This window comes from Leucoraja erinacea, chromosome 15 (assembly GCF_028641065.1).
Source record: "Leucoraja erinacea ecotype New England chromosome 15, Leri_hhj_1, whole genome shotgun sequence".
Lineage (NCBI taxonomy): Eukaryota > Metazoa > Chordata > Chondrichthyes > Rajiformes > Rajidae > Leucoraja > Leucoraja erinaceus.
The window spans coordinates 30,201,111-30,214,044 of NC_073391.1; the positions used below are offsets into that span (position 1 = coordinate 30,201,111).

The 12,934-nt window shown below is 46.5% G+C and overlaps 1 protein-coding gene across 4 annotated transcripts in view; it reads right to left on the reverse strand.

The window, feature by feature from the left end:
• The window catches only part of sema4gb (sema domain, immunoglobulin domain (Ig), transmembrane domain (TM) and short cytoplasmic domain, (semaphorin) 4Gb), a 113,737-nt gene that overhangs the window by 65,145 nt on the left and 35,658 nt on the right, over positions 1–12,934 (reverse strand). For all 4 annotated transcript variants that reach the window (XR_008724684.1, XM_055646998.1, XM_055646996.1 and 1 more), the window contains exon 3: positions 463–611. Coding sequence is in view for 3 of the 4 variants with exons in the window: in XM_055646998.1 (XP_055502973.1) it covers positions 463–611 (149 nt within the window). In the remaining variant the exon portion in view is untranslated. The remainder of the gene's footprint in view (positions 1–462; positions 612–12,934) is intronic.

The following is a 12,934-nucleotide window of genomic DNA, read 5'->3' on the forward strand; positions in this document are numbered from 1 at the left end:
TCTAAACCTTTCCTACCCATGCGCCTGTCCGATGGTGTGTTGTTATAGTATCTGCCTCAACTACCTCCTCTGGAAACTCTGAAACATCACCTATCCATGTTCTCCAGGGATGATGCCTGACCCACTGCGTTTAATTTTGTTCAGAGATACAACGCGGAAACAGGCCCTTCGGCCCCCGAGTCCATGCTGACCATCGATCCACACACACTAACACTATCCAACGCAACACACATGGGACAATTTTACCAAAGCCAATTAACCTACAAATCTGCACGTCTTTGGAGCGTGGGAGAAAACCGGAGCTCCTGGGGAAAACCCATGCAGTCACGGGGAGAACGTGCAAACTCCGTACAGACAACACCTATAGTCAGGATCGAGCCCGGGTCTCTGGCGCTGTAAGGCGGCAACTCTACCGCTGCGCCACTGTGCCGCCCTTTATGATCCCGAGGTTCTTGTCCTTACCATTTTCATGGACTGGTCATTGATGTTGTTTGTATTCAGGGCAAAAATGGCATTTCTTGCTCCAACGTAAAGGACCTTCTGCTGCTCCTCAAGCCAGAATGTGGTGGAGTTCGACACGGTTTGCCTGAATTGTGTATAATCACGTAAATCTATAAGAAACAGAAAATATTTTTCTGAGATTCATTTTCACTCCGTGTATCAGGAGAAGGCATAACAATGGACGTTACAGGTTTCTTTTAAGAGATACAGCCTGGAAACAGGCCCATCGGCCCACCAAGTCCGTGCCGGCCCACCACCACCCCATACATGAGCTCAACCCTACACATTGGGGGCAATTTACAGATGCCACAAACGTACACGTCTTTGGAGTGTGGGAGGAAACCGGAGCACCTGGAGAAAACCCACAGTCACGGGGAGAACGTACAAACTCTGTACAGACAGCACCCGTTGTCAGGATGGAAACCTGTGACCGCAAGGGCTTTCTCCGGGTGCTCTGGTTTCCTCCCACATTCCAAAGATGTACAGGTTTGCAGGTTAATTGGCTTCAGTAAAACATTGTAAATTGTCCCTCATGTGTGGGATAGTTCTAGTGTACGGCGAGGACTCGGTGGGCTGAAGGGCCTGTTTCACCACGGTACCTCTAAAATGATGCCCTGGCAACATCCTCGTAAATCCTCTCTGCACTGTCTCTAGCTTAGTGATGCTCCTCCTACAGCAGGGCGATCAAAACTGAACGCAATACTCCAAAAGCGGCCTCACCAATGTCTTGTGCAATGAATAAATGATTCAGTTGGTTCCTGGGTTCGGAGGTTCACTTCAAAGGCTGACAGCTGCCCAGTAATAACCAGGACTTGAGCCAGTGACCCTCTGATTCAGAGGCAACACGTCCTTTCCCCCAGAACCAGGGCTGACAGAGGGAGGCAATTACGTATTAAGTCACAGCGATGAGGCAACTTTGAGAACTGTGGAACTAAACATCGCACTCTGTATCTGAGCCAAGATAAGCCAGCTCATAAATCGACTTGGAGTTGTACACATACCACAGGCTAATTTATCGTTCAAAACCATTGACTTGGTAATGCAGAACAGCTCTTGAAATGTTTCCAGGTGTTTGAAGTATGTGCATTTGTGTCATCACACCTACACGAGAGAAATAATCGACTCTGATGACCACTCTGAATAGACTAGATGAACAACCGATAGCAATTGACTCCGCAGCTACAAACACACTCAGGCACTAGTCACACAAACACAGAGAAGGGTGGAAGCTAGGCACGAGGAACTACAGATGCTGCAATCTGACGTGGAACACAACATGCTGGAGTAACTCAGCAGGTCCAGCACCATCTCTGGAGGACATGGATAGGTGACGCTTCAGATCAGGGACTGATTGGAAAAGGTGGCGTGGAGAAAGCTGGATGAGAGATGGCAAGTAGCAAGTGTTAGGTGGACAGACATAAAAAGCTGGAGTAACTCAGCGGGACAAGCAGCATCTCTGGAGAGGAGGAATAGGTGATGTTTCGGGTCAAAACCTTTTTTCAGACTGAAGAAAGGTCTCGACCTGAAACGTCCCCATTCCTTCTCGCCAGAAATGCTGCCGGACCTGCTGGGTTACTCCAGCTTTTTGTGTCTATCGTCAGTTTAAACCAGCAGCTGCAGTTCCTTCCTATACCAGTGCTAGGTGGATACAGGTGAGGTGGGGGGGGGGGGAGGGGGGGGGGGGGGGGGGGGGGGGGGGGGGGGGTTGATGGGCAGATGGGTGGACAAAGGCAAAAGGCTAGTCCTCCAGAATTGGTGTCAGCCTCCTGGAGTTACTCCAGCACTTTGTGTTCTATGAAGTGTGCAAATTGGAAAACTTTGAGCAAGCTGTAAAATATCATCAGTGGGGAAGAGTCTCCCTAGCCCAAGCTCAGTGGTACAGCGGTCGAGTTGCCGACTTACAGCGCCAGAGACCCAGGTTCGATCCCGACTATGGGTGTGTTGTCTGTACGGAGTTTGTACGTTCACCCTGTGACCATGTGGGTTTTTCGCCGTGTGCTCCGATTTCCTCCTATCCCAAAGACGTGCAGGTTTGGAGGTTAATTACACCCCAACTGCACGACAAAAGCTTTTCACTGTATCTCGGTACATGTGACAATAAACTAAACTAAACTAGTTAGCTTCTGTAAATTGTCCCTAGTGTGTAGGACAATATTAGTGTACATGATCGCTGGTTGGTGCAGATTCTGCGCCGTATCTCTAAAGTCTAAAACACCAACTGCTGGAGGAAGTCAGCGGGTCAGGCAGCATCTGTGGAGGGAATGGACAGATGGCGTTTCAAGTCGGGTGTCTTTAGTTTAGTTTAGAGTGACCACGTGGGTTTTCTCCTGGTGCTCTGGTTTCCTCCCACTCTTATGACCTTATGACTTATGACCTTATGACTCCAAAAGCATACAGGTTTGTAGGTTAATTGGCTTCAGTAAAACATTGTAAATTGTCGCTAGTGTAAGATAGTGCTAGTGTACAGGGGTCGCTGGTTGGAGCGGACTCGGTACGCCGAAGGTCCTGCTTCCACGCTATATTTGTAATGTCTAAAGTAAAGCCTAAATAATGGCATGCTTTTTCATTCTTCTGTCAAAGATAGATAACCTCACATTGTCCAACTTCATACTCCACTTGTCTATTCGATTAACCTCTCCAGACCACTTCGCAACATCTCAGCATCCACCTCAGCACTCACTAAGCCAACCTATTGTATCATCTCTTTTGTTCTCTCAGTCCCAACACTCCCTCCCACCATCCCCCTCTTTTTCACCTTAATCCACCCCAAATTCCGGCGAAACATTAGCTGTTTCTCCATGGCCAGACGCTGCTGATTATTTCCACAAGTTTCTGCCTTTATTTTTGACAGCTCGCATCAAAAAACAGCAGAAAACCGCTCACAGATGGTGAACACGCACGATTACAGAATGGTCCAGAGCTTAAACATTACAGGAACCTGCCTCAGAAACATGGACCGAGCTCCACTGGGGTAAATAGTACTATTGGGGATAGCAATAGGTCATGTTAGCAGTTCTCTCCACTGGGACTGCTGCTCCTGCCTGTAAGTAAGCATGCAGGTGCAGCAAGCAGTGACGAAATGAATGGCATGTTGGCCTTGATAACAAGAGGAGTTGAGTACAGGAGCAAAGAGGTCCCTGCAGTTGTACAGGGCCCTAGTGAGACCACACCTGGAGTATTGTGTGCAGTTTTGGTCTCCAAATTCGAGGAAGGACATTCTTGCTATTGAGGGAGTGCAGCGTAGGTTCACAAGGTTAATTCCCGCGATGGCGGGACTGTCATATGTTGAAAGAATGGAGCGACTAGGTTATCTTATTGAAACATATAAGACTATTAAGGAATTGGACACGCTGGAGGCAGGGAACATGTCCCCGATGTTGGGGGAGTGCCACAGTTTAAGAATAGGGGGTAGGCCATTTTGAACGGAGATGAGGAAATATTTTTTCAACCAGAGAGTTGTGAATCTGTGGAATTCTCTGCCTCAGAAGGCAGTGGAGACCGATTCTCTGGGTGCTTTCAAGAGAATTAGATAGAGCTCTTAAAGATAGTAGTCAAAGGATATGGGAGAAGGTAGGAACGGGGTACTGATTGTGGATGAGCCGCCATGATCAATGGGATTGGTGGTGCTAGCCTGAAGTGACAAATGGCCTACTCCTGCACCTATTGTCTATTGTATATGGCCTATACTGCAAACGTTCTTCCCTTACCATGTATCTATACACTATAAATGGATTGACTGTAATCATGTATTGTCTTTCTGCTGACTGCTTAGCACGCAACAAAAAGCTTTTCACTGCACCTCGGTACACGTGACAATAAACTAAACTGAATAAACTGAACTGACTGTCGGTGAGACCAACCATAGACTCGGCGACTGTTTTGCCAAAGACTTACCCTCGCTACATACACCAAAACCTGCTGAATATTCTGGTTACTAAATATTTCATCTCCCTTGCCATTCCCACACTGACCTCTCTGTCCTCGGCCTCCTCTAATGCCACAATGAGGCCACACGCAAACTGGAGGAACAGCACCTCAGATTCCGCTTGGATAGCACACAACCCAACGGCATGAACATAGAATCCTCCAACTACTCTTGTTATGAAGGCCAACATGCCATTCATTTCTTCACTGCCTGCTGTACCTGCATGCTTACTTACAGGCAGGAGCAGTCCAAGGGGAGGAGAGAACTGCTAACATGAACTCCAACAAACCTTGATAGACACAAAGTGCTGGCGTAAGCACTTCAGTCTGAAGAAGGGTCTCGATCCGAATCGTCACCTACTCCGTTTCTCCAGAGATGCTGCCTGACCCGCTGTGTTACAGCAGCACTTTGTATCCATCTTCCTTTGTTTTTCCTTCCTTCCTTCCTTCCCACCCCCCTCCACCATCCATGTTCTCCAGAGTATCAAGACATCTCAGAGTGTCAGGAATTAGCACTGCCTCTTTGGAACAGAAAATAATTCAACTGCAGCCGCTGAAACCCTCGGCTCGATAACTTCCATTAACCAAGTTACTGGAGCATTTGGAGAAGTAACCACAGCAGCTGAGCTGACAGTTTTACAAATGAGAGGCTGCTTTTAATGATTCACATTCTGCAGGCAATGACCACAGTATGAATCGTGAGGAACACGGCAATGTCATGTCATTCCTAAAACACTTCCTTACGGCCATGACTGGGACGGATTAGACGACATTGAGCAGTGGAAGTGTGAAATGTGATGTGTATTTATGAATCAGTTATCCACGTATATTTTGCTGGATAAATAACAGTCCATTGGGGCAACAGATTATTCAAATTTAAAGAAAAGCTTCTTGAGCGACACGGTGGAGCAGCAATGCAGTTGCTGCCTCACTGGGCCAGAGACCCGGGTTCAGTCCTGACTACGGGGGCCATCTGTACGGAGTTTGTACGCTCTCCACGCGACCGCTTCGGTTTTCTCCGGGTGCTCCCACTTTCCAAAGCCATGCAGGTTTGTAGGTTCATCAGCTTCTGTAAATTGCCCCGAATGTGTAGGAAGTGGATGTGAAAGTTGGGTCTTTGGAGTGTGGGAGGAAACCTGAGCACCCGGAGAAAACCCACACGGTTCTATAACTGTCTGTATGGAGTTTGTACATTCTCCCTGAAACCGTGTGGGTTTTCTCCGGGTGCTCAGCTTTCCTCCCTCACTCCAAAGATGAACACGTTTGTAGGTTAATTGACTTTGGTGAAAATTGTAAAATGTCCCTTGCAACTTGCAACTTGCGGGTTTGTAGGTTAATTGGCTTCAGTAAATTGTCCCTAGTGTGTAGGATAGTGTTAGGGTATGGGGTGATTGCTGGTCGGGGCGGACGGTGGGCTGAAGGGCCTATTTCCACACTGTATCTCTAAAGTCTATAGTCTTGCAAAGGTCTTCCCCTGCACTGCCTGGCAGCAGATTGAAAGACATACAGTTGTGAGGTGGTGTCCTCCCGCACAGAGAACACGCTCACCGACCGTGATCACGAATCCTAAATAACCATATAATATAACATATAACCATATAACAATTACAGCACGGAAACAGGCCATCTCGACCCTTCTAGTCCGTGCCGAACACGTATTCTCCCCTAGTCCCATATACCTGCGCTCAGACCATAACCCTCCATTCCCTTCCCGTCCATATAACTATCCAATTTATTTTTAAATGATAAAAACGAACCTGCCTCCACCACCTTCACTGGAAGCTCATTCCACACAGCTACCACTCTCTGAGTAAAGATTGAAGGTCTATCTCTCTGTCCTCATGAAAGGTCTATCTCTCTGTCCTCGTGGAGGCTGCTCCTGGTTCCAAACGTAAAGTGTTTGATGAGTAACCAGTGTGGCGAGCTGAACGTTCGCTGACACCACACTAATGACACAATGGGCAGCAAAGGGACATGAAATCTCCATCTCAAACGGGGGTCAGAGGATATGGGGAGAAGGCAGGATAATGGGGTGAGGAGGGAGAGATAGATCAGCCATGATTGAATGGTTGAGTAGACTTGGACGGAATGGCCTAATTCTGTTCCTATCACTTATGAACTCTCCAACATCAAACTCTATCACTGCCCCAACCTCAGGGTCTGTTGGTCAAAAGGCCAAGGCTTTATCAGGCGCTGGTGAGGCCACATTTGGAATATTGTGAGCAGTTTTGGGCCCCACATTTGCGTGTAGGACATTGAACTAGTGTGAACGTGTGATCGCTGGTCGGCATGGACTCGGTGGGCCGAAGGGCCCGCTTCCACACTGTATCTGTAAACTAAACTAAATTTAATGTCCATACTGTTGGCTTTTGTAGGAACAACATTTCACCTTCAGAACCAGGAATGTGACAACCCTCAGGCCTTAACAACAAATTCATGTATACCAGATTTCGGCACGGACTAGAAGGGTCGAGATGGCCTGTTTCCGTGCTGTAATTGTTATATGGTTATAACCAATCCTTCGAGTTAGCATCAGATTTGCTTGACCTACTCTGGATTTCGCTACTTATTTTAGATGTGTAGCATAATCACTGTTTTACATAGCAGTTCCTGCATTAATCTTCCTTTCTCTGTGTGTGAACATTTCCTTCTATTTCCCCAGCTCAGTAAAGAACAGACTGACAACCCCATCCCACCCTGCAGTGCACTCATTTCTACCATTATCCCACTCCTCTTTTCACTCCCTTCACCACCACCACCCTCATCTATCCTTATCTGACACTATTTGCCTCTTTTATCCACCCATCTGCCAATCCCCCCCCCCCCCCCCCCCCCCCCCTCAACTCCCCCTCACCTGTATCCACCTATCACTTGCAGAAATAAAGAACTGCGGATGCTGGTTAATACCAAAGATAGACAGAAAGTGTTGGAGTAACTCAGCGGGTCAGGCAGCATCTCTGGAGGAAAAGGATGAGTGATGTTTCAGGTCTGAAGAAGAGTCCCGTCCCCAAATGCTGCCTGACCCATTGAGTTACTCCAGCACTTGGTATTTTACTCAAGATTCCAGCATCTGCAGTCCCTTGTGTCCCCCTTTCACCAACTTAGAGCAAAGTTGCAAACTTTGGCTTTGTTGCGTGCTACCCAGTCTGCAGAAAGACTATACATGATTACAATACAGCTGCCTTGTACAATACACTGTGGCCCTCCACAGTGTACAGATACAGGGTAAAGGGAATAACATTTCATGCAAGACAAAGTCCAGTGAGTCCGGACTATCTTTAATTGGACTTCACTGGACTTTATCTTGCATCAAACGTTATCCCTTTATCCTGTTTGTGTACACTGCGGACGGACGGCCAGATGTAATCATGTAACGTCTTTCCCCATGCTGCATAGCACGCAACCAAAAAATCTTTTCACTGGACCTCGGTACAAACTAAGCTGCCTCACCCGCTGCGTTTCTCCAGCATTTGAGTCTTCCTTTGATTTTCCAGCATCTGTAGTTCCTTCTTAAACTAAACTAAACCAACCTAAAGCATGTTTGATTTCCACTTTTCTCATCGTTCTGGTGACTGGTCTTTGTGCTGAAGTTAGTTCCCCACAGATGCTGCCCGGCCTCCTGTGTATTTCAGGCATTTTTATTGCAATTGAGGCAAAACAGTCTCACTCACAGGTCACTGTGGTTTCTGAGATGACTCACAAACCAACAGCTAAGCCACAGATGTGAATGCAGAATTTGCTTACGTTTCCACGCGGAAGGGGGAAGGGAGGGGGAAGGGGAACTGGATAGGATTTTATTTCCTCCCTTTCTCTCTCACTTTTGGTTTTGAGGGCAGGAGTTCCTCTATTAGGTGGTCCCCCGCTAACGGAGTAAAAGGATACAAGGTGCTAGAGTAACACAGTGGGTCAGGCAGCATCTCTGGAGGACACAGACGGATGATGTTTTGAGTCGGGACCCTACCTTCAGTCTGAAGAAGGGTCCCAACCGAAACATCACCTATCCATATTCTCCAAAGATGCTACACGACCCGCTCAGTTACTCCAGCACTTTGTGTTCTTTTAAGTAAACCAGCACCTGTAGTTCCTTGCTTGAAACTATGGGGGGTTATGCCCCCGTCCCACTTAGGAAACCTGAACGAAACCTCTGGACACTTTGCGCCCACCCAAGGTTTCCGTGCGGTTCCCGGAGGTTGCAGATGGTTGCCGGAGGCTGCAGGTAGTGGAAGCAGGTAGGGAGACTGACAAAAACCTCCGGGAACCGCACGGAAACCTTGGGTGGGGCGCAAAGTCTCCAGAGGTTTCCGTTCAGGTTTCCTAAGTGGGACAGGGGCATTAGATTTACAGATTTTAGTGCTGGTTTTCATCTGTAAATGTTATTTAAATACTTGCACGTCAACAATCAGTTCAACCAGCTACCAAGGCTAATAATAAGAGATGTCACCTCCCCATATTCACGAAGGAACTGCAGATGCTGGTTTACACCGAAGATAGACACAAAATGCTGGAGGAACTCAGCGGGACTGCCAGCATCTCTGGAGAACATAGATAGGTGACATTTCAGGTCGGGACTCTACTTCAAACTGACCTGACAGTCCATGAACTTCCATGGACCTTCTTTGGTTGTACAAAGGATTTCGGTTTTAGCACCAGTATTACGGTGTTTAGTTTAGTTTAGTTTAGTGATACAGCAATCACTCATACACTGGTCGTATGCTACATACTAGGGACAATTTACAGAAGCCAATTAACCTACAAACCTGCACGTCTTTGGAGCATGGGAGGAAACCGGGGCACCCGGAGAAAACCCACGCGGTCACAGGGAGAACGTCCAAACTCCGTACATGCAGCACCCGTAGTCAGGATCAATAATTCAAATCATGTTATCTGTGTGGATTGCATTTACAAGCCTGTTAAGTTGCTGCAAGTAAGAATCTCATTATTCAGCTGACGATTAAACCTCCTGACTCTTGACGTGCTCTCTCTTATGTGTGGAGTCCCATGGAATTTATTTTCTGAAACCTCACAGCTGACTGATGTTGTCAGTAGTGATCAGTTTTCCCATGGACTCATCTGCCCCAATGCTTTAGAATGGCTTTGTCCCTTATTCTGTGTAGCCTCAGGCACCAAACTAATGATCGGAGTAAAAACTCTCCTCGTCTCCAATCATTAAAGAATAAAAAGTACTCTCATCAACTCCAACCATCCAGTCAAACCTCCTCAGTGACAGCTCTTGATGTTTTGATTCAGCTTCTTCTGTATTTATTAATCAATGATAAATTTAACAGTTGCACAAGGCCAATATTTGCATCACAAACAGGCCAATCACCGTCTCAGAGTCACAAGCCACTGCGGTGCCACAAGCCACGGGAACGGTGAGCAAAACACAAAGTGTTCAGGCAGTGTTCAGGCTGTATCTGGGCAAGCACAGAGTGGCACAGCAGTGGCATTGCTGCCTTACAGCGCCCGAGACCCGGGTTCGATCCTGACAACGGGTGCTGTTTGTACAGTTTGTATGTTCTCCCTGTGAATGGTTCTCCGGAATGATGAAACAGGCCATCTCGGCCCTTCTAGTCCGTGCCGAACACTTATTCTCCCCTAGTCCCATCTACCGGCAATCAGACCATAACCCTCCATTCCTTTCCCGTCCATATAACTATCCAATTTATTTTTAAATGATAAAATTGAACCTGCCTCCACCACCTCCACTGGAAGCTCATTCCACACAGCTACCACTCTCTGAGTAAAGAGGTCCCCCCTCATGTTACCCCTAAACTTCTGTCCCTTAATTCTCATGTCCTCGTTTGAATCTTCCCTACTCTCAGTGGGAAAAGATTATCCACGTCAACTCTGTCTATCCCTCTCATCATTTTAAAGACCTCTATCAAGTCCCCACTTAACCTTCTGCACTCCAAAGAATAAAGACCTAACTTGTTCAACCTTTCTCTGTAACTTAGTTGCTGAAACCCAGGCAACATTCTAGTAAATCTCCTCTGTACTCTCTCTATTTTGTTGACATCCTTCCTATAATTAGGCAACCAAAATTGTACACCATACTCCAGAATTGGCCTCACCAATGCCTTGTACATTAACATTACATCCCAACTTCTATACTCAATGCTCTGATTTATAAAGGCCAGCACACCAAAAGCTTTCTTTACCACCCTATCTACATGAGATTCCACCTTCAGGGAACTGTGCACAGTTATTCCTAGATCCCTCTGTTCAACTGCATTCCTCTATTCACTACCATTTACTATGTACGTCCTATTTTGATTTGTCCTGCCAAGATGCAGCACCTCACACTTATCAGCATTAAACTCCATCTGCCATCTTTCAGCCCACTCTTCCAAATGGCCTAAATCTCTCTGTAGACTTTGAAAATCTACTTCATTATCCACAACACCACCTATCTTAGTATCATCTGCATACTTACTAATCCAATTTACCACATCATCATCCAGATCATTGATGTGGCATGTTTGATTTCCACTTTTCTCATCGTTCTGGTGACAGGTCTTTGTGCTGAAGTGTTAGTTCCCCACAGATGCTGCCCGGCCTCCTGAGTATTTCTATCTCTGCCATAAACATATCCGCCGACTTGGCCTCCACAGCCTTCCTTGGCAATGAGTTCCACAGATGAGTCCACGCTGACCAGCAATCCCTGCACACTAACACTATCCTACACACACTAGGGACAACTAATAATTTTTACCAAAGCCAATTAACCTACAAACCTGTTGGTCATTTGCGTGTGGGAGGAGACTGGAGCCCCCGGAGAAAATCCACGGGGTCACGGGGATCATCCACCATTACTCTCTGGCATCTCCCATTCAGCCACTGTTGAATCCATCTTGCTACTCCACCATTAATACCCAACAATTGAACCTTCTTAACCAACCTTCCATGAGGAACCTTGTCAAAGGCCTTACTGAAATCCACATATACAACATCCACTGCTTTACCCTCATCAATTTCCCGAGTAACCTCTTCAAAAAATTCAAGAAGATTAGTCAAACATGACATTCCAGGCACAAATCCATGTTGACTGTTCCTAATCAGACCCTGTTTATCCAGATGCTTATATATATTATCTCTAAGCATCCTTTCCATTAATTTGCCCACCACTGACGTCAAACTAACAGGTCTATAATTGCTAGGTTTACTCTTAGATCCCTTTTTAAACAATGGAACAACATGCGCAGTACGCCAATCCTCCGGCACTATTCCCGTTTCAAATGACATTTGAAATATTTCTGTCATAGCCCCTGCTATTTCTACACTAACTTCCCTCAATGTCCTAGGGAATATCCTGGGGAATAACCTGGAGACTTATCCACTTTTATATTTTTCAAACGTGTCAGTACTTCCTCTTCTTTGAATATATGCAGACCTTTGAATTTTTATGGTATGGGAGCTTGCTTGTATGTAGGGGTGTCCATAAATCAGGCGTCTGTAAGTCAGGGACGGACTAAATTACTAACTCAGACCAATATTTTGTTTAGCTTCCTATTTGGTCTACGTTACCTATTCCTTTTCTCCAGAGATGCTGCCTGACTCGCTGAATTACTCCAGCATTTTGAGTCTATCTTCAGTGTATACCAGCATCTGCAGTTCCATCTAATATATTTAGTTTAGTTTATTGTCATATGTGCTGAGGTACAGTGAAAAGCTTTTTGTTACGTGTCACCATTAGCACCCAGTAACAAGCTTCCCACTGTACCTCTGTACAGGTGGCAATAAACTAAACTAAACCCATACATGATACAGCCGTCCACAGAGTACAGATACAGGATAAAGAGAATCACGTCTAGTGCAAGATGAAGTCCAATAAAGTCAGATTAAAGATAGTCCAAGGGTCTCCAATGAGATAGATGGCAGGTTAGGACCCTGCTGCAGTTGGTGATGGGATGGTTGTGTTGCCTGATAACAACTGTCCCTGAATCTGGATGTGTACGTTTTCACACTTTTGTTCCTCTTGCCTGATGAGAGGAGAGAAAAAAGGAGTGTCCGGGGTACGACTGGTCCTTGATTAAGCTGGTGGCCTTGCCGAGGCAGCATGAGGTGTAGATGGGAGGGAATGGAAGGGAGGTTGGTTTGTGTGATGGTCTGGGCTGCGTATACTACACTCTGCAATTTCCTGCGGTCTCGGATGGAGCTGCTCAATACAATCTGGACCTTCGTCTGGTCCCGCTGGGCTCGGTAACTCGAGGGACCTGGGGCCCGCCACCCCGCCACTCTCTCATGCTGCCGTGAGTCAACGGGAAACTGGAGCACACTGGGCAAAATCCAAACAGTCATCACCCTTTATCCTCCTGCACAAGCTGTGGAACAGCAGGCAACATCCAAAGTATTATTTACCTGTTTTTGAAACGCACACTGTAGAATTGTGTAAGCTCCACTAATTCCAAACACCGGTATAAAGTCCAGCGGATAAAATAACAATTATATTAAAATGCAGAGTTTGTTTCTCTCATGGAAGAGATTACACTTCACTGCAACATATCAAACT